Below are 22,383 nucleotides of genomic sequence, written 5' to 3'. Positions count from 1 at the left end.
TCAGATCGTGGGGGTGCAGCAGCTGGGGACGCAAGGGTTTAAGCATGTGTGCAGGGAATTTCTGGAGGTGTTTGATGGGGCCTTGGGTGCTACAAGGGTCCTCCCATATCCTTACCCCTCGACCTCCACATGCGGCCGATACGGCTAAAGGCCAGGCGGGTTCCGTTCGCTCTGAAAGGCAAAATCGAAGCAGAGCTAGACCGCCTCACAGCCCAGGGAGTGCTAGAACCGGTTTCCTACGCCACATGGGAAACCCCGATAGTAACCCCGGTGAAGCCAAATGGGGACGTGCGCATATGCACCGACTACAAGTGCACCATAAACAAGCCACAACAAGATAACCCCTACCCCGTCCCAGTAGTCAGTCACGTTTTGGCAGCACTAGCGGGATCAAAAAATTTTGGGAAGCTGGACTTGGCCCAGGCGTACCAGCAGCTCCCAGTGGACACCGATACGGCGGAAGCCCAGATCATAGCGACCCACAGGGGAGCTTTCAGGGTGCGGTGGCTGCAATTTGGGGTGAGTGTGGCTCTGGGGGTCTTTCAGAGCCTGATGGATTCTCTCCTCAAAGGGATCCCCGGGGTGCAACCGTTTTTCGACAATGTTCCGATCGCCGTACCAGACGCGGAGTTCAGCAACTGGCTGCGCGAGGTCCTCCGCAGGTTCCAGGCGGCCAGACTGAAAGTCAAGCGGGAAAAATGTTCCCTCAGGGTGCTGAGGGTGGAGTTCTTGGGGTTTGCGGTGGATGCTGCTGAGATCCACACAACAGCCGACAAAACCAAGCCCATTGTGGAGGCCCCGACCCCCATGTGCAGGGCGGAGCTACAAAGTTTTTTGGGGTTATTAAATTTTTATCATTTGTTCTTGCCCCACAAAGCGGCCTTAGCAGCACCCCTCCATAGGCTCTTAGATAAAAACGCCCCGTGGGTCTGGGGAAAGAAGCAGGCAGCCACTTTTCAGGCGGTCAAGGAGCTCCTCGTATCCAATAACGTGCTCCACCATTCTGATGAAGCCCTGCCGGTGCTCTTAGCGTGCGATGTGTCACCATATTGGGTGGGCGCCATCCTGGGCCACCAACTCCCGGATGGGAGGGAGGTCCTGATAGCATATTACTCCAGAAACCTGACCCCCGCAGAGCGCAACTGTGCCCAGATTGATAAGGAGGCCTTGGCAATCGTGGCGGGGGTGCATAAATTTAATGACTACCTGTACGGTAGACGCTTTACGATTGCCACGGATCACAAGCCGCTCCTGGGACTCCTTGCCCTAGACCGCCAGACGCCACAGATTCTGTCGCAGCGCGTCCTGCGGTGGGTCACGCGGACGCCCTCAGTCGCCTTCCGCTGCCCTCCATGGATCCGGCCCCAGCCCACCATGTGATGCTCATTGAAACACTACTGGAGAGACCCCTACACGCCGCCGAGGTAGCAAAGGCCATGGGCCGGGACAAAATACTTGTGCGGGTTCTCAACTGGGTGGGGAGGGGATGGCCCGAGAGAAAACAGGCCGAAGAATTCAGGGCATTCACATCTCACAGGGAAGAACTCTCCTCACACAAGGGGTGTCTTCTCTGGGGAAGCAGGGTGGTAGTCCCCCCCCCCCCGCATTGCAGAAACAAGTGCTGTAGGCCCTACACGAAACTCATCCCGGGATTGTACAGATGAAGGCCCTAGCGTGCAGTTATGTATGGTGGCAGGGAATGGACGAAGAGATCGAGGGGTGGGTTCGAAGGTGCCAAGCCTGCCAGGAGTCCCGGCCCGAACCGCCCAGTGTCCCGGTCCACCGCTGTGAAGCTCATAGGAGGCCGTGGTCTAGGTTACATATTGACTTTGCGGGGCCATTTCAGGGCCAAACATTCTTCATTCTGGTGGACGCTTATACCAAGTGGTTGGAAGTTATCCCCGTAGCCTCCACCTCAATGGCGGCGATGGTCCGAGCGTTGCGCAGGGTCCTTTGCACACACGGGATTCCTGACACCATCGTCTTGGATAATGGGACCGCGTTCACCTCCCGGGAATTTTGGGAGTTCTTGCAGAGATACCTAATAAAACACATTCGGTCCGCCCCCTTCCATCCGGCCACCAACGGCCAAGCAGAGCGGATGGTACGCACCACTAAAGAGGCCCTGGGACGCATAGTACAGGGGGACTGGGACCACCGCCTGGCCGCCTTCCTATTTGACAATAGAATCACCCCCAACACAGTCACAGGGGTGAGCCCATCAGACTTGTTAATGGGAAGGAAGCTGATCACAAGGTTGGATGGGTTGCATCCTGACCGGGCCACCGATTTCTGCAGCTCTCCTGAGATCAGGGAAGTGGCTAGGGGGTTCTTTCCGGGGGATCCGGTATACGCAAGGAACTATGCTAGTGGCCCCGAGTGGGTAGCGGGTTGGGTGCTGCACGTGACGGGGTCCCGCCACTACAACGTCTCAACGGAGGAGGACCAAATCCTGTGGAGGCATATAGATCTGATGCGCCGCCGCACCTTGCCGGAAGAGCCGGCTGCAGTACGGAACGAGGAGGAACCAGCAGCCGCACCCCCGCTGAGAGCTACCCCGGCCCTGCCGACTGCTCCGACCGATCAGGCCGAAGGGCCACACTGAAGCGGGGGCGAAACCCCAAGAGTAGGGACACCAGAAGAGCAGCAGGGTGCGGACAACCATAGGCCAGCGCTACTCCCACGCGGGGAAACCGCCGCCCCGTCCGCCGCAGCAGCCACGGCCTCGGCAGCCCCAGTGACCGCTCCTATTCCACAAGTAACCCCAAGGAGGTCAACCAGGGAAAAACAGGTTTCCTACCTGTAACTGATGATCTTCGAGTGGTCATCTGTGCAGTCACACCAATGGGGAGAGGCGCCGGTGCCGACCCTGATCGGTAAACTTCAAAAGCTGCGGATTTCCGTGCCTCCGTCCCAGCGCGCATGTGCAGACCCCCCCCCCCACTGCGCATGCTCGCCAGGACGGGAGCGGACATCCCGCCAGTTCCTTCTGACCGCTGCGTTAGCCCACATACGATGGACCGGCAGCGGAGGGGAAGGAGGGCGGGTAGTGTGACTGCACAGATGACCTCTCGAAGATCATCAGTTACAGGTAGGAAACCTGTTTATCTTCTTCGTGGTCTCTGTGCATCACACCAATGGGAGACTAGCAAGCAAAGGACATACCTGGAGGAGGACGCAACGGTCCATCAGCAAGAGACACTGTAGTACAGCACGGTCCACCGCCGAGTCCTGACGCCGCCTCATATCAAGCACATAGTGCGACACAAAGGTATGCTCCGATGCCCAGGTGGCAGCCTTGCAAATGTCCTGCAGCGGAACACCTTTCATGAACGCTGCCAAGGTTGCCACCGCTCGCATAGAGTGGGCCCGCACTGGCCCAGGAAGCGGCGTCTTATGGAGAAGATAGCACAGTCTAATAGTGCCAGTAATCCATTTAGATAATCTCTGGGAAGAGATCCTCCGACCCAAAGAAGGAGCCACATGAAACACGAAGAGCCGGGAATCCCGTCTGAATGGCTTCATTCGGTGTAGGTAGAATGCCAATGCTTGTTTCACATCGAGGGCATGTAGTCGCCGTTCGACCTCCGTCGAAGGACTCGGGAAGAACACAGGTAAGGAGATCTCTGCATTCAAGTGAAACGCGGAGACCACCTTGGGTAGGAACCTGATGTCAGGGTGGAGCACCACCCCCTCAGGAGAGAAGCAAAGGTAAGGCTTGTCACACCTCAGCGCCATCAGCTCGCCCACTCGCCTCGCCGACGTGACTGCAACCAGGAATGCTGTCTTCCATGCCAACAACTGGTGCGAACAGGTAGCCATAGGCTCAAACGGCTTTCCCATAAGCGCCTTGAGTACCAAGGGCAAGTCCCAGGTGGATACAGACGAGCAATGGATACAGACGAGCGACTCCCTTGAGGAACCTCTTAGTCTCCGGATGGGCGAAGACCGAATGCCTATCAATCTGCATGTGCTCACTCAAGATGGCCGCCAGGTACACCCTCACCGAGGAGGCCGCCAGATCACGGTCCAACAAGAAATCAAAAACTGCAGAGAGACCCGCCGCCCGCCGCTCCAGCCCTCTGCTCGTAGAGAACTGAACGAACTTTGACCACTTGTAGGCGTACAAGCGTCGGGTCGAAGGCTTCCTGCTGCTCAAAATCACGAACCGAGCCATCTCTGATAACTGCGAGCGTCCAGATGCCAGGCCGTTAACTTCAGGTGGGGCACATCATGGTGCACCACCCGCCCCTGGTGCGACAGCAGCAGATCCGGAACCTGCGGGAAGTGGTGGAATGTCCCACGGGCAAGACGCAACACCACCGGGAACCATTGCTGCCTCGGCCACCATGGCGTCACCAAGATGCCCACCGGCTTCTCCCTCAGGAGCTTCTGCACCACCCTGGTGATCAGTGGCAAGGGGGGAAAGAGATACACCTCATGGTGTGTCCATGGGACCAGGAGCCCGTCCCCGAGGGACATCGGATCTACACCGCCCCTGGTGCAGAACGACTCGCATTTTCTGTTGTCCCGAGTCGCAAAGACGTCCAGCGTGGGCGCTCCCCACCGGCGAAACACGGGTTCTAGGAACGTCCAGTTGAGCTCCCATTCGTGGAGCGACGCTCCCCCCCTGCTGAGAAAGTCTGCCCGGGTGTTCTGAACACCTAGAAGGTGGGTTGCAAGCAGCGATATCCCTAGGGCTATACACGCTTCCCAAATTGTCATTACCAGCCGGCAGAGTCTGCGGGACACTGTGCCCCCTTGACGATTTATGTAGGCCATGCCATTGTATTGTCCGTGAGGACTGCCACCGCTCGACCCCTGATGAGCGTCTGGAACGACTGGACAGCGTGAAAAATGGCCAACAGTTCCAAGTAGTTGATGTGCCGAAGAGCCTGATGGGCCGGCCACCGATCCCCGACGCACAGGCCCAGCGCATGCGCGCCCCATCCCCAAAGGGACGCATCTGTCGTGATCATCACGGACTGCTGTGGTCTGTGGAAGGGCGCCCCTTCCGTCAAGTTGCGGTCCTGTCCCCACCATTCGAGATCCGCCAACACTTCTGGAGGAACAGTCAGGCACCGATTCGGAGAGTCGAAATTGCAGCGGAACTCCTGGAGGAACCACAGCTGGAGCAGTCGCATGCGAAGCCTCGCATTCGGCACGACCGAAGTGGTGGCTGCCATGAGCCCCAGCAGGCGCTGAATCCGGCGCGCAGGAACTGACGGATTGCGATGTAGGGAGCGAACTGCCTGAACAATAGCCTCCGCTCGATCCACTGGGAGGAATGCCTTATATGCTACAGTGTCCAGCACCGCGCCGATGAACTGCACTCTCTGCGACGGTTGGAGGTGCGACTTCTTCCATTTGACCTGGAGCCCCAGGTCTGACAACAGAGCGAGAGTGATGTCGATGTGCTGAAGCAGAGCCTTACTTGACCCCGCCACTATCAGCCAGTCGTCTATGTACGGGAATAGGGAGATCCTTTGGAGCCTTAGGTGGGCGGCGATGACGACCATCTTTTTCGTAAACACTCCCGGGGCCGTCGACAGACCAAAGGGCAAGGCCCTGTACTGGAAGTGGGCATTGCCGATCGTAAAGCGCAGGAACTTGCGGTGCCGGGGGTGAATGGAAACATGAAAGTAAGCATCTTTCAGGTCTAAAGTGGCCATCCATTCCCTGTGATCAAGCAGCGGGAGAATGCATGGCAGGGAGGTCATTCGAAATTTGTTGTAGCGGATGAACTCGTTGAGACCCCGAAGGTCCATAATCGGGCGCAGGCCTCCATCCTTCTCCAGGACAGCAAAATAGCGGGAGTAGAACCCATGGCCGCGTTGATCCTTCGGGACCTCCTCGATGGCCTGCTTTAGGAGGAGGGACTGAACCTCTTCCTGAAGAGGAGGGGAGGGTGCAGTGTAGGCGAACGTTGGGGTAGGAGGATGCTGGAAAAACTCTATCTCGCACCCCCATTGGATCACAGATAAGACCCACTGGTCTGAGGTGATACAGGACCAGGCTGGGAGGAAACGGGATAAGTGAATAGAGTCCGTGTCCCCATGGGGACGAGTAGGTGGAGGGGAGTCAAAGGCCCTGTTTTTGCTGCTTTGCCCCTTTCTGCCTAGAAGCCTGAGCAGAGGACGGCAAGTACTTCTGCTTCCGCTGGTACTGCGGCCTTGAAAAGGTGGTTGCTGACTGCCGCTCAGGAGACTTGGCATAAGGCTTCTTCTGCCACTGTCGCGGCCACTGCCACTTCGCCTGAGAACGAGAGGTGGAGACCCCCAGGTTTCTAGATGTCTTTATACTCTTGTCCATCTCCTGAAGGACCGAGTCTGTGGTGGCACTAAAGAGACCCGTGCCATCGAACGGGAGATCTTCAATATACGCCTGCGTATCGGGTTGCAGGGCGGTGGAGCGTAGCCAGGAGTGTCTGCATAAAGATATGGCAGTAGTGAGAGTCTTGGCACAAGCATCACCTGAATGCTTTGCAGAATTCAGCTGCTGCTTCGCAAGGGCCATCCCCTCCTTCTGCAACTTCTTGAGAACCGATCTGCTCTGTTCCAGCAGAGTGTTCAGGATGGGCGAGATCTGGTCCCACAAAGTATATTGATACCTGCCCATACATGCAGAGTAGTTCGCAATTTTCACCACAAGCGACCCAGTGGAGTACAACTGGCGCCCCATAGCGTCCAGCTTCCGACCTTCCTTATCAGGGGGAGTTGAATGCATTTTCTTCGCCTTGGACGAGGACGATACCACAACCGAGTTAGGCTTAGGGTGCGTATATAGGAACTCCGCGGTGTTTTCCTGCAGACGGTACATGTGGTCCAGCCGGCGCGATGACACCGGCGTGGACGCAGGCTTGTCCCAGGACAACTTTGCCGTGTGAAGCATCACATTGGTGATGGGCAGGGCAACCGCCGTCGAAGTGTCTCTTTGGATGATATCAAAGACACTGTCCGTGACCACAGGCTGCGGCTGAACAGTTGGTAAAGACAGCGCCTGCACCATCCTTTTAATCAGGTCCCCATAGGACTTGAGGTCTTCGGATGGGGAGATGGGATGATCCTTTGTGGTCTTTGCCGGTGGAGATGGTTCACCCGTAGAGGAGGCCCCTTGCTCTTCAGGCGACGACTCCCTCAAGGACCTGGGGGATACTTCAGGCAATTCCGACTGCTCAGACGGCTGACGCCGAGGCGGTGACGTCCGAACCGTGGGTGTCGTCTTTGGCTTCTCCGGGGAGGCACGCCGCTCTGGCTCCCGACGCCGATCCGGATGCTCGACCTCGGGCGGCTTCGATACCGTGGCAGAAGGCGCACGTCGAGGGGTCCTACACGACTTCCAGGACCGATAGGAGGTCTCAGAAGCCTGATCCCAGTCCATCTGTCGTGGTGGCAACCAGGGAAACGGTGGTTGCATTGGGTAGGCACCATAGAGGTACTGCCATTGCCGCTGATCCCAAGGAATCTGCGACACTGGCTGATTAGGAGAAGGATCCCTCTTCTGGTAGCGAGGAGAGCGGCTGCTTGACAACCGATCCCGGTGCGAGCCCCGACGTCGATCCCGAGCAGGGCTACGAGAACGCGGGGTCCCTTGCCCTAGCGTAAGCCGACCCGATGGGCTTCTATCGGTACCGACACATTGTGCTGAATCGATCTCGGAATCAGAGTCGGAGATGAACAGCTGAGTCGACATCAAGGTAAGTGGCGGTGGGCTCGATCGACGAACGGGTGAGGCGAATAGCTTCAGAGGCGGGTTCAGATAACGATGCAGGTGAGGATTGCGAAGCGGACTTATGCTTCGGCTTATCGGCCTTCTTCTGCTTCTTCGCCTTCTCCGCATGCGACCCCTTGTCCTCCTTGTGCTTCTTTGCCGGCACCGAGGACTCAGATGCAGCTGCTGAGCCCGGCAGGCGATCGGCGTCGGAGGGACCTTTTTCGGCGTCGACCGATTTCGGTGTCAACAGTTCAGCCGAAGGTTGTCCTTGATCAGTAGAGAGCGCACGTGGTGATAGTACCTTCTCCATAAGTGCTGCCGCCAGCCGCACCGCCCTGTTCTTTTTTATCTGCTTTGAGAACTTGGCGCAATGGACACAAGAGTCCGGCTTGTGCCAGGCACAGCAAGCCCAGCGAATGGCCATCCGGCGGCGCGATTTTGCTTCCGCACCTCGAACAGCGACGGAAGAAACCCCAACGCTTTTCCATGCGAGGGTTAAGAAAAATGGGTGGAAGGCCCGAAGGGCGGGAAAAACTCACCCCACGCTCCGGACGGACAAAAACTAACACTAATTAACTAACTAAACTACTAACAGCTAACACTAACTATACTAACAATTTTAGACAAAATCCAACCAAGTTCACCGACCGTAGCGAAAAGATCAACCGATCAGCGCGGAAGTCAGAAGAGAACTGGCGGGATGTCCGCTCCCGTCCTGGCGAGCATGCGCAGTGGGGGTGTCTGCGCATGCGCGCTGTGACGGAGGCGTGGAAATCCGCAGCTTTTGAAGTTTACCGATCAGGGTCGGCGCCGGCGCCTCTCCCCATTGGTGTGATGCACAGAAACCACAAAGAAGATCGCAAGGCCCCCGCTTACTTGCAAGACTATGTGTCCTGAACTAGGGGGGAGGAGTGTTATGTCTTGAAACATAAGCTGATGTACCACATGGCAATCGCTACAAAGGCGACCCCATGGGTCCTCGGATGTAGCTCGCCAGACACCCCGCCCATCAAGATCTGTGGCGGGAAGTTTGGCTGACCAGGATTGGACTGGTCAGACTAGGGGACAGTTCCGGGAAATGTATATAAGCGGGACCCGGCCCGCGTGTTCTCTCTCTTGTAATGTACCACTGAATAAAGCATGTTGCCTTCAACCCGTCTCGCAACTCAGTACATTACACCATGACTGGCTGGTTAAAGCAGAGTTGACTGAAACTAAATCAAATCTGTGTGTCTGAGCTGTTAGGGGATGGAATTGCGAATCCAGCTCCCAACCCCTGATGGGTACTATTATGGTCAAAACTGATGATGAGTTTGGGTGTGATTTTGGATTCCTTGCTTTCTATGGAGGCCCAAATCACAAATGTTGTTAGTCAGGCAACTGGTTCCCTACCTCTGTCCCCATGACTTAGCCACAGTAATCCATGCAATGGTCACCTTTAGACTGGATTACTAAAGACTGGAGTACTGTAAATGCTCCGGGGCTGCTTACTAACTGCCCTTGATTCTGCTTTATACGTTTTTAACACTGCGTGGATTGTATTTTGCTTTATTTTATCATGTATATTTACTGTTGTAACCTGCTTGAGCCCTGCTGTGCAGAGGTCAGGTTAGAAATTCAATTCAATACATTTTAAATAAAATTAATAGGAACAAGTTTTTTAATGTTCACTTTTCCATGGTATGTTTGTAACATATGAAATGATTAAGACAATTTTTCTCTGTCATAAAGAAAAAACGTTTCAAAGGAGGGCGTTTTTTAAAATAAAATTCTCATATTCCCAAATTTTCAATCAGAAAACCCGGGGGGGGGGGGTGTTTCATCAGAAAAAGGCCTGTTGTTTTCTCATTCCCCTCCCCTTGCCTTCACATTTCTAACACTATCAGCAGCACAAAGTGGAAAAACCCAGACACAGGTTTACCATGTCAATGGTAAACCTCAATGACTATGGTCAGTGTCAAATACATAGGATTAAAATGTCATTATAACAATATTTTGCATTTTAAAAATTCTCTTGCCTGAGATATGGGTCTGATTCACATCAAGTTCAGGCTGACATAATTTGATGGAAGATTCCTGAAGAGTGAATTGCTGCTGAAAGTAGGACAGAAGGTCAGCCATCTTGCTTTCATCTTCATTATCGTCAATGCTAGAGAAAGAAAATGTCACTTGAATTGGAACAGCATAAAACAGAAGTCCAACTTAAATGAAATCCTAACCATATTTATTCCAACATAAATCCAATTAATTTCTACTAGATTTACTTTGAAGCAAATACATGCCTAATTTGGCCCCAAGTTTAAATTTTTAGGTTGCTGGAAGTGCCTGATCTCAAAGATTAATAGTACTTTAAATCTACAATCCTAAACACACATTTATGGGGCAGTTAGACCCAGTGAATGTATTTGGTGGGGCTACCAACTCTGCCTTGAAAAATTCCTGGACATTTTGTGGATCTTTGCGGGGAAGATGAAGAAGAGGGAGTTTAGCAGGATATAAAGACAACAAGTCCACGCTCCAAATTTTCTGCAGGGGAACAGGTGTCTATCATCAGGAGATGTTAGAACTCTGGGAGATCCACAGGCCCCACCTGAACATTGGCAACACTCCTTGGACTTACTTTTCAATAAAGATGCTTACAACTGTGCACATGTGCACAGAATGTATTAAATTGTAACTGGCTTTAATTAGGCTTATAAGTACAATTTTCCATATCCCTGGTTTGATCAATTTACTTTCTTTTAACTGAAGAACAAGTCATATCTAAACAGCTTTGCAATATCAAATATATTAATATATTCAGGCAAGCATGGATTACAAGGTGGGAGAAGCTAACTGAAGGATGCAATTAGAAATGAGCAAATGAGAAAACACAGTTGAGGAAAGGGTTAAGTACTCTTCCCCACCTGCTTCTGCTTCCAATCTAGTTGTCCTGCTGAAATGGCTTCCCTGGTTAAAAAGCATGTGTATATCTAGTTCAGTATTAAGAGAAACCATATAAGAATACTAAACAATAAGCAAGTGAGATTTTTGCAATGCTCTCATTTTATTCATTTTGCTGCTAAAGTTAACTTTGATTTAATGAAGGTAGGAAAACAAGGCTTTAATTACAGCTGCTGGGCCCAGAAGGCAGAAAATTATTATAAAATATAAAAACTTGCTGAGTTAAGAAAAGTAGTCCAAGATGACAACACAGTGACTTGAAAGAAAGTTCTATTTTGTTTCACAGGATTTACCCCCAGATAAATATGCACAGAACTGCAGCCGTAGAAGCATTGTATTACAGAAAAGCAATATAAAATGAAATCTTAGGGTTTCTTTTTCTTTTTTACAGTTCTAAATTAATATTGAATATTTAAAACTGCAGATGTTCACAATCAGGTAACATATGTCTACACAACAGAAACAGCAGTACTGAATGGTAATTCCTCCAGCAAGACAAACCCATGCAGTACAATTATTTTAAAAGGTGACTGAAAATGTTACCTGACACTGGGAGTGGTTTTGCATTGATTTCAGAAGCTGTATGTTCATGGGGGTTTTTTTTTTGCTACACTGAACTGAATAAAGAGAGCAATGATAACATTCACAGCACAACTCTAGGCACGCTTGCTTGGAAGCAATTCCCATTTATTTTCAACTGGACTAGCAAACTAACAAGTATTTATGGAAAGCAATATTTTTATTTATGGATGTTGAAGTTATGCTTATTCTGTGAAACACTATTTTATTTTTAAAAACGACACACATGACACATTCTGATGTCACAAAGGAAGCAAGTGTTATTGTTTAGCCTTTGACCTGTAGGTTTATTTAGTTTTATTTGTATCTGCCTATTTTTTAAAATAACAGATCAAGCACTGGAATGAAATCTTCCACTCCAGCATCTTAGCCCTCAAAGTAATAGATACTATACTTACTAGTTTTTCCCAACACCATCGCCATCTGGAGATCGGGTATAAGCAATCTTAAACTCAATGTCTGGTACCAGTTGCATGGCCAGGCGGTAGAATTTAATAGCTAAAAACAAAGGTAGTTTCTACTTAAATGGATATTTAATGTTACTGGATATATATTCAAACTATGTTTCTAAAATTACTAGGTTTTATGCAATTCTGGTCATCTTACAGTATTTTTGTAACATACCAAAAAGCAACTTATTCAAAAGCAACTTATAAAAAGAATGAAACGTGTTTTACTAAATTAATATAAAACTACTTTTTATAGTTTTACCCTAGTAAATATTTTACTATTTTGATACTTTTTAACTTTTTCCCAGACAGTAAATGAATTCATTTGAATGATTACAAACTGTTGCTATGGAGTAAGTAGTTGACATGTGCTTGAAACCAGTCCAAGAACAGCCTGTTTGCTTAAACAGAAGTGAAATAAGGCCTAAGCAGTTACACCATTCTATATCCACTGACTTCAACGGACATGGGTTTAACTCCACTTAAGACTGCATTGTTACATTCTTAGTCAGGCAAGCGATTCTGCTCATGCGACTGAATCCCATTTAATTAACTAGTCCAAGCATTCATATAGTTCAGATGAGCTATTCATGCTTATTCAGCTGAAAAAGAAAATATGCTAAAAATCTTATATAACACAATACGCTGCATCTAGACAACTATTTCATACAGTCTTACTTTCCCTCCTATCTCACATGCACCCAGTATCTCCAACTCATCTTGGTGGTCAAAATACTGCTCCTTTTTTCACTAACAGAAAAGATAGCTGGATTCAGCTCTACAGCGTGAAGGTCATTTGAAGGACTGTCTTGCTGATCCCTGAGTAATGACCAAGTTAAAAGGCTAAGACTTGTGACTTGTATTGGTTAGAAACAGGACATCTGCTGTTTTCTTTTCCAGGCCAAATGGGGAGAAACTCAATTCCCATTCTCTATCTTCCTGGGGACGCCAACCTCATGGTTCATCACTATACTCATATTCAGCAGTTAAGTGTCAGACCAGCAATCAATGTAACAGTTCAAAATAACCATACACCTGGTCCTATAAGTGTAACAGAAATATCTGGATTTATATGGCTTGAATCACTGATGGTATACTGTAATTTATTTTCTGAAGCACAGGGGGTTTTAAGAGCATTTTGTGAAATGGTACAGCTGGTCTACCATTTAAAACAGCAGAGCGCCACAAACACAACAGTAGTGGCATTATGAGAGCAACCAAGTTATTTGAAATGCATGGGCACATGAAAGAATATGATCAATACAGAGAATTATATTACAATGCAGACATGCAAATAGGCCTCCCCCATGAAATGTGCCCATGACCAATACATGTTAAGACCAGTACTTTTTAATGTGAGCTCCTGACTAATACATTACATTCAACTCCATTAAACGTCTACGCAGCTAAACCACAATAAAACAGAAAAAATGCATTTTTCTATTTTATTGTGGTTTGGCTGTGCAGAAGTTTAATGGAGTTCAATATAGTGTATCAGTCTGGGGCTCTCATTCTTGGTATATGAGATTTATTTGTACATGAGATATCAACTTTGATATCAAAAGTTAACAGAACTTAAATTGGTCAAGATATGAACAAGCTAGAATAGGTAAAAACGAAAAAAGGGGAGGATTATGTTACTCTGGTCTTAACATGTATTGGTCATGGGCACATTTCATGGGGGAGGCCTATTTGCATGTCTGCATTGTAATATAATTCTCTGTATTGATCATATTCTTTCATGTGCCCATGCATTTCAAATAACTTGGTTGCTCTCATAATGCCACTACTGTTGTGTTTGTGGCGCTCTGCTGTTTTAAATGGTAGACCAGCTGTACCATTTCACAAAATGCTCTTAAAACTCCCCCTGTGCTTCAGAAAATAAATTACATTAATTCACAAACCAATGGGAATGGAATGGTACTGGAATTTTTCAGATAAAAAGCAAAAACATACTAAAAGGACAAACCTTCTTTAAATGCTTTTGGATTATCAATACCTGCAAAACATAATTTATACGATGGTGTCCCAAACAGGGTTTAAAACACTCAGAATAAAACATTTATTTGTCTCCAATTTCTGCCTTTTGGCATGAGGCCTACTTTCCCTCTTAAAAAGGTAACATTTTCCTTCCAATCTGAAAAATTCCTTCAAATACTTGTTACAATGGTCAGTGCAGCATTCAGAAACCATGTTTCATCTAATGGGATAAATCCATTCATACTGTAAAATGGCAAGAGGATATGCTAAATGTTTTGAAATTCCAACAGACTTCAAGAAAAAATGATATTTCCTTTCAAGAAAAGCTCAATGTGCAGAAATGGGCAGCTGAAAGTAATAATGGCATGCACATAAGTAACATTACCTGATAGGTAACATCACATTAAGTCTTTTTTTCCAGGCAACTGCAATGCCATAAATGTTTCAGTTTGTCAGTGATACTTCTGGAAGATTCAGAGTAAATACTCATACCCTCATTATACATTAGCCTCATAGGTTTGCTACAGAAAACCTTGGAACTGATACTGAGGCACAGCTAATTCTCAAACACGCCTAACTAAAATGATTACTAATTTGAGTGGGATTTATTTCTTGATAAGTGTGGTTAACTATGCAGCCTTGGAACCAAGATTCCCAAATAGGTTTCTGTCAAACTGAAGGGTGGAGAGAGCTCCTGACTCCACCACCTAGGACATGACAGACCCTCAGCTTAGCGAAGCAAAATTTAAAGCACGCCAATTTGGACTCAAGTGATATGTAGGTTAGAGTGCTAGAGCAGGATCTGGCTTCAAATCCCAAGACAGCCACAAAATTCACTGGGTGATCTTAGGTAAATCATTTCCTCTCAGCCTCTTTTTCACAGGGCTGATATGAGCATAAACTGGGAAAGAAGATACAAGATATGTGGTATGCTATTGTATGCTACTGTGACCTGCCTAAAGAAGGGTAGTATAAAAAAGTACCATTAAGAGTAATCCTAAACTTAACTCTGAGATGAGCCTATAGTTAAATGAAGTTGTCCAAAGAGTAGATAGGAGCAACTACTGAAAGACAAGTGTTTTTTTGAAGTGGCTGGAAATCTTTAAGATGGCAACACTCAGTACAAAAGCTTTTAACACTGCACAGTCCTGACTACACATGCCATCCCACTACTGATAAGTTACATGACAAGTTACACTCGATTGGTTAATATGTGTGGCTCTTAGAAATGATGTTGGCTCCACTTACATGATGTAAGACATATAATGCAAGAATTAGTACTCAGCAACAAACTTTTATATTACCATCAGTAAATCAGCTCCAGTTACCTTAATTCTTATGGAGACATTTTGTTCCAAAGGATTTTCCACTCCTAAATATATTTTCCAGACTTTCACACCTTGCAGGAATATCAAGTTATTTACACACAAGATTTTGAAAAGTGTTTTTATTTACAGACATGTACAGTAAACAACACAAAATCAATAAAACTCCACTGGGTATCTTCAGTACCATACTGTGAAAGACCTTTTTTTTTGCCTGAATGTGCTGCCAGACAAAGTAGATAATACTGAGCTAGATGGACCAGTAAACAGTTCTTCTGAAAGTGTAGAATGGGCTGCCTGATCAGCACTGAGACTATAAGCATTAAGATGACTGACAAGTTATACTTTTGCACAAAAGCCTCCAGATATGGAGGCATAAAGTCTAACGATAATCTATCCCAGATATGTTTGGTAGATCCTATAAGCTCTGATAATGTCCTTCGCCTTGACAGCAACACTGCTTCACGAATTATGAAGTCGATATTATGTGTTAAGAGAAAAATGTATGTTTGGACAAACCTCATTCAAGTCAAACTAGACTTCACTTGCAAGTCTTTCCTTACACAACTGAGGGAGTTACTGACAAAAAAAGTGTACAGTTCTTAAATATTAGATTTCAAACTTCTTATGAAGTCTGTTTTAAGATATGGTAAGCTTTTCTTAAATGCTAACATTTTCTTGGTAGATATTCGCTTGGTTTATTTTTTTTGAAACATCTAAGCCAAGGGTCCCTCACATGGTGCCCATGGGTGCCAACGGACCTTTCCTGATGCCTACCAAGTGTCTTTAGTATGTGGCCCAGCAAGGCTTCTGAATGGTCACTGAAGATTTGATTGGTTGTGCAGATTTTTAAAGAGGTTGCTTTGGCAGCAGCCAAAGGATCTTTACTGTGTGACTGAATGTAAGCTGCAGCAGCCATTTTCCGCTTGACTCCACTTCCTGCAGCAGCTCTTTGTGGCTGTATCCACCGTGCTGTGTCAGAATTCCAAAGATGCCCACAAGCTCAAAAAAGCTGTGAACCCCTGAAGTAAGCATTTTAAAAAATGAAGACACTGACATCAGCTGTATAATAGACATCATTTAAACAAATAATTGTCACATCATACTTTCTGAACTGTGAAATCTGTCACACCATATTATTGGTAAAATTCAAAAGTTGTGCAACTAACAGCCTTTCCCACAGAAACATTAATCTTGAGGATCAACTCTTCTGCAATGTGCCCATTTAAAACAAGTCAGATATGGAATAAGCTAACTATGAAACCTACTTCACCAGTGCCAATGAACTTTATCTGACACCAACAGATGCTGGATTTCTAAAAATAACCAAAAGCTCCATTACTTTATGCTACAGCAGCATGTATCTAGATGAGAAGTCTTTCAATTTGAGAGGAATAGCTGTTTACTATAATTCATCCATCTTGTTTTCATCCAAATCTTTCTCCAATAAGTTGTTGCCACAACCACCCTGTAAGATTCTTCTCTCTAACCTACAACTTACCAAAGGATAACCTTCATGATTCAGCAGGGATTTCAATTAGCCTGGCAGTTAACTGGGACACAACATTGACTCTCTACTGCCAGAGGTTATGCACCAATTCAAACTAAATTAGACCAACTCTACACTGGTGTAGCCCCAATAAAAGGCTGCAGATTATCTTAAGCTCCATATAGCCTAATATTCCATGGCAAGATGCTATTATTCTGTTCTTGATATTTTTCAATATACATAGTGCTTCGCAATACATTTATTCATCCTCACAACAACCCTGTGAGGTAGGTTAAGTCATTTTTTCCAATGTCTTGGTTTCTTGTCTGAGCTTTGAAGATAGTTGTCCATTTCAAAACCAACACCCTCCCAAATATCATCACAGGATCTCTGAATGATCAACAGTCTGCAGTTTTATCTTTTTTTCAATGGGTTTATTCAACAATCGGCAGAGGCAACAATACTGCCTCAATCAATCACAATCGCATTTACAATTTGCTTGCCCTTAGCAATTATTTCATCACAGCTGTTATGAACAGCTATGGTGTAAAATTTGTGTGATTAAATTAAAATGCAAATATTAGATTACCTTCATAAAGAGCCCCATTTTGTTCTTGTTCTACTGCCTTCAGGAACAGTTCTCTTGCCTGCATAAAAATTAGTCAGCTGTTTAAGAATACATTACAAACTAAAAAATAAATTACTAGTTGTCATGGATGAAAAAACAGTAAAATGTAAGTATTAGCAAGTATAAGTACAGTTAGGTATAGCTATTAACAATGTTCTTAGGGTTGAGAACACCCTGCAGAAAAAAAAAAACCTCCTGCCTCTTTAATGGATGCTTCATGTGTGAAAGTGGGCCCTTTGAACTTTCCTGGTCATGGAGATACAACATCACTTGGTAAATGTCATCCTATTAAGCCTCCACTAAGAGAACAGGACATTTCTTCAAACTGTTGCTAACCCTAACTGTTCTATTTTTGATATTTGTTTTTTGGACCAAGCTATCTACCAGTTTTAGTCACTCCAACTTCTTGCATGACAATGAATGATTTCAGTATTAGGACACAATGTTGACGCTATAATGGATTTTTACAGAAGCCTTGTCTGCTGGAATTAGCAAGTCAAAAGTATGACTATCAGTATCTACTGAAAACACTAAGTCCTTGGAAATTATATTCTTCACCTAGAGAAAAAGTCTGTGAAAGTGAAAATAAGCAAGGAAACAAGCATCTGGTAGATGATTTTCAAACTTGAAGTCTAAGGTGATTGCTAGAAAAACTATATTCCAGCTGTAATATTTCTGTCAAGCCTTAAAATTAAGGCCTGAACATAGAAGCTAGAACAACAACACTAAGTTATTTTAACATCATCAGTATTCTGGATAGATGAAAGTCTACTTGACAAAGTTTCTTAGGACACTGAGTGAAAAGGCCCACAGGAAGAACAGAAGCAAAAGTGAATTCAGGAGTAATAGTGAAGCGCCATTTCCTCTTTTAAGAGCAAACTATTTAAAATGAAAGTTACTGAAGTTAACTGAGTTCTTCTGTATGTTCATACTGAAATGCAATGTATTTCTACAATAAATTATATCTATTTGAACATATAAATTGCACAAGCATGACTCATTGCTTTTACTTTAGTATCAAATCTTGCATCTCAGGGCTACTGGACTCCAACTTTGTTCTATTCCTTCAGACAAACATGTTTGCCACCTTTACCTTAGTGAAGTTAGATCCAAGAGATTTAAGAACGTAGCTTAAACTGCTTCCAAATACTTATCTCCCACTCTCTTTTCCATATTCCCTAGTGCTGATATCTACCTACACAGTTTCTTCAATTCAGGAGACAAATAAGAGAAAGCAATAAAAGATGACACACTGGTAAGGACAGAAGTAGGAAAATCAGTCCATGCCTTGCATGCTTTGCCTACATAGACAGCATTCCGTTAGCTCACTGCAGAGGAATGTTATCATTTAAGAAGATCAAGTTCTTTACCTTTTCCTCTTTTGCTAGTTCTTGCTTTTCTTTGGCATCAACAGCCTTTATTGAAGGCCCTCTTGCCGATACTCTCCAGGGTCGAGTTTCCAAACCAGCAGAACCCACCCCTGGGGTAAGTTCAAACATCCACTTTGCTCTGAACATCTGGAGCTCTGCCTAGAAATCCAGAAACTAAGTCCAATATTTGGGTAATCTACATACAGGCAGTTAAATGATGTGCAAGTCAGAAGTGACAAGTGCTTACATTAATTCCTTCTTAGTTGCATAAAGAATAAAATATCCTGAGTTATTTGCTTTTGTTATTTACCCCAGGGTATATTTATCTTAGCTAGGAATGGACATGTGGCTGCTCCATCTGTGAATTCACATGCATTATCCAAAGCTAGCACTGTGTGACTGAGAAACTCCCATGTTATCAGTATCATGAACCACCACAGGTCAAATGTACAAGGTTGGAAACAAATGGGATCTCATCCTTCTCAACAATAACAGTGCTTCTGGAACTAGACTGTCACAAAAGCAGATGCATCTATAATTTGGTTCCAACAATGTAACACCTTTTATACTAACTGTTCAATGTAATCAACCTAGGATACTAAATGTGATCTCTGAACAAGGAATTGCAAATATTTCCCCATCCCTTCTTCTACAGGAACACTACAAGAATAAATGTTGAAGAGCTAGCATGTAATATTTTCATTAAGTAATATTTTCATTTAGTCAAGTGGTGGTTTGGATCATCACTGCTTGATGCTGCAAAATGAACACAGAATAACTCAGTTGAATAGTTGTAGTTATTGCTAAACTGCATGCTGTCCACTTCATGTTTACTGAAAGAAAACTGTATAATTGTTAGACTCCATATCCTGCAGATATAAATATGGCAGCTTTCACTTTAAGATGCTGTTTCATAAGATCCCTCAGTCTAAACTTTAAGACCCTAAAGAGAAAGAAAATGTATACTTGCAGATGGAGCTTACTATAGCTTATTCTTTGAAGAATGACCAATAAACTTCATAGAACAGTGTTTTACAGTTCTGAGAAAGAAAGAGGAAATTCTTTAATGAATTAAAATATAAATTTTCTTCAAGCTGCCTTAATAGTGACAGACAGTAAATTACTAAAAAAAAATGACTGAAAAGCAAAGTGAATATTCAATTCAAGAATTTTAGGCACATCTGCCTGATTATGAAAGATCATGTTTTCAAACCTAAAAAAAAGTCTCCTTCCACAGCTTCTGAGAATCTGATGCCATGCATATTTTGAAGAAATGAATGTGCTCCCTTAGATTAAATGATAAAGAAAGATAATGGAAGGAAAGATAAGCGCCTACTCTACTGTCTCAATGGACCTGTAACTTTATCTACAAGAACCTATATTTATACTATTTTAGTTCAGGAAATTAGGCACATTATGAAACAGTTTAACTATTTAAGTATTTTTACACACTGGCTTTACTATGCTTAAGACAAGAGTACTAACAAAAGGACATATGAACCAAACAAAAAAACTGTGAGGTCACCTTATGTCCCAAAGCAGAGCAGCAGACATACCTGAAGATTTGCTTCTCCAGACCTTTCATTGTCATCTGTTCTTACCATGTCAGAGTGACAATCTTCTTCACCTTCTGCCTGATAGAGAATAAATCACATAAATGAGAAGATTCATAAGATGTGTAAGAATCCTAAAACTACACAGAAGTTCTAGAAAACTGGTTACTAGAGGTGTGCAGTTCAAGTTTGCCTACAATAAGCACAACATTTTGCTAGATTACCTTAACATAGGAAGATATACACATACATTAATTTATAATTACATGCAACCACACTGATCAGGCAACCAGTTTTGATTATCACAGTATCAGAAAATGGAATGTGCATAACTGCCTTCATTTGATCATGTGTTCAGTTTGATCTTTCTACAGGAAACTAGATTCTGTACTTCTTCAACCATTCCCCAATCTCATGTGCCAAAACAACCTTATTATAGTTCAGTGGAAAAGGTGGAGGGCATCAAACAGGAAAAACAAGAAACAAAACTGAGAGTTCCAATAAAAACTCATTTGTTTACACAGCTCTGTCACATGGTCAAGGATATCTAAATGAGTTTGTTAATATATACACATACCTAAGATACTCATGTCAGCCCCTGGTTTACCAATTTAATAAACAGAGAGGCTTTTTTTGGAAGGGGGGATAATCAGAATGTAAATAAGGATAAAAGAGTGAACAGGTCAATACTTTCTCTTTTCCCTAGAATAGAGGCATCCAGCAGCCTCAAGTAAAGAGAGCAGAAATAACAAACAAGTTGTATTTCCATTTTTTGAGCTGTTTGGCTTTGTGATTGAATCCCTTTATAAATATTTTGTTTTATTGCTATTCTTTACTTGTAAATAATGTTTTCCTTCAAAGTAGGGGTTAATAACTCAATTATATCATTAAAAGAATGCCCCTGCACAGATGATATTTTAAAAATCACTACTGCTTACAGTAAATGAAAACCTGTCTCTTAATATTGTTTAAATGTTGTATTACACACATTTTTCGAGCTGAATTAGTTTTTTTTCCAAAAAAATAATTTGTTTCTGTACCTAGAACAAAATAAAGCCACCAAAGTGCCTTTTTTGTTCTGTCTCAGCAGCGACATGAATACACTGACAGAGCAACCCTAGGCGAAGTTTCTCCATTGATTTCAAAGGGTTTCAAAAGGCAGCGCAAAACAAGAGTTCCTGCAGTCGGAGCCAATGGTTTCGATAAGCTCACATCCAAGACCGCAATACAAACCATTCGATTAGAGCTTGACCTGTTTTGGTCTCGCCGCTCCAACTATCTACTCTGCCCCGCCCCTCCCGCACCTGCGGTGGGCGGGGATAAGCGGCAAGCCCCCTCCGCGCGCGACAGCGCACCCCCCCCTCCGCCCGTCACGCGCCGCCCCTCCCCCTCAACCGTCTCACCATGCCGAGGCTGTTACTGCTAGGCCGTTCCGTCCAACGGCCGCTCTCGTCAGGCTGCGGCGCTGTTTACCGTTTCACGCGAAGGCGGCCCCCTCCTCTTCCTCCGCTGGTTCCCTCCGGCCTTTCCTTCGCGGCTGACCGACGGCCGCGGGTGGCCTTTTGTTTCTTCTCCCCTTCTCAAGCGTTAGCAAGCAGGGAAGACAGTTTAGCAGAGTTCTCGGTCGGAGAAACGGACCACGCAGCGGGAGTCACTGCGAGCGCGGCGTACGGCAGCCATTTTCCCAACCCGAGAGAGAGCGAGCGAGTGAGAGCGCGAGCCGTGGTGTGTATTCGTCTGTGCCATAAGCTGACCAGCGGCGCCCAACAGACGAGCCGAAATGCCAGACGGGATCCCGCGCACGCGCGTTTCATGACAGCCCTGAAGGAGGCGCCCGTTGCTTTACGTTACGTTCGTGACGTATATGGAGAAAAATAGAGAGACAGATACTTTTAAAAAACGGCAGTTCCTACCAGGCAATGCTCCTGCTCATTTATTTGTACTAATATATCACGGAGATCCCTTTGGGGACATTTTAGGCAACGCACTGAACGCTGGGAATGTCATATGGACCGCATAGGCTTGATTGGGTAGATTAAAGCATAGAAGATTTCAGTTATGCTTGCGGTGACTGTAGGCTGGTTTAGGCGCTGAGGGGCGGCGCTTAACCAACCAGTGATCTGAGTGCTTCGTTTTAGCTTTTGCTTCGTACTGTTGCTGGGTCCCCAAATCAGCTGCGGACTCGCACTCAGCGGAACATAGGACTCTCTAAAAACAACTGAACCCCAGCAGCAGCAACAAAGGGAACAGTTTAAAGATGTAAAAGCATAACGTTGCTTAAAAGCGCAATGGTAGGGTCTTAGCACTGAGCGAAACCGTTACAAGGAAACCTAAACCACTAAAATCTCAGGACA

General features: G+C 45.6%; 1 protein-coding gene across 1 annotated transcript in view; it reads right to left on the bottom strand.

Moving 5' to 3' along the window:
• FBXO9 (F-box protein 9) overlaps positions 1-21,818 on the bottom strand; it is a 34,790-nt gene extending 12,972 nt beyond the window's left edge. The window contains exons 1-6 of the mRNA XM_060235085.1: positions 21,433-21,818; positions 20,033-20,110; positions 18,477-18,635; positions 17,068-17,125; positions 11,634-11,733; positions 9,732-9,862 (exon numbers count right to left, since the gene is read on the bottom strand). Coding sequence (XP_060091068.1) covers positions 9,732-9,862; positions 11,634-11,733; positions 17,068-17,125; positions 18,477-18,635; positions 20,033-20,110; positions 21,433-21,435 — 529 coding nt within the window. The 5' untranslated portion in view covers positions 21,436-21,818. The remainder of the gene's footprint in view (positions 1-9,731; positions 9,863-11,633; positions 11,734-17,067; positions 17,126-18,476; positions 18,636-20,032; positions 20,111-21,432) is intronic.
• Between the last annotated feature and the right edge of the window lie 565 nt (positions 21,819-22,383).

This window comes from Heteronotia binoei, chromosome 1 (assembly GCF_032191835.1).
Source record: "Heteronotia binoei isolate CCM8104 ecotype False Entrance Well chromosome 1, APGP_CSIRO_Hbin_v1, whole genome shotgun sequence".
Taxonomy (NCBI): Eukaryota; Metazoa; Chordata; class Lepidosauria; order Squamata; family Gekkonidae; genus Heteronotia; species Heteronotia binoei.
This window is presented reverse-complemented; position numbering and strand designations above follow the sequence as displayed.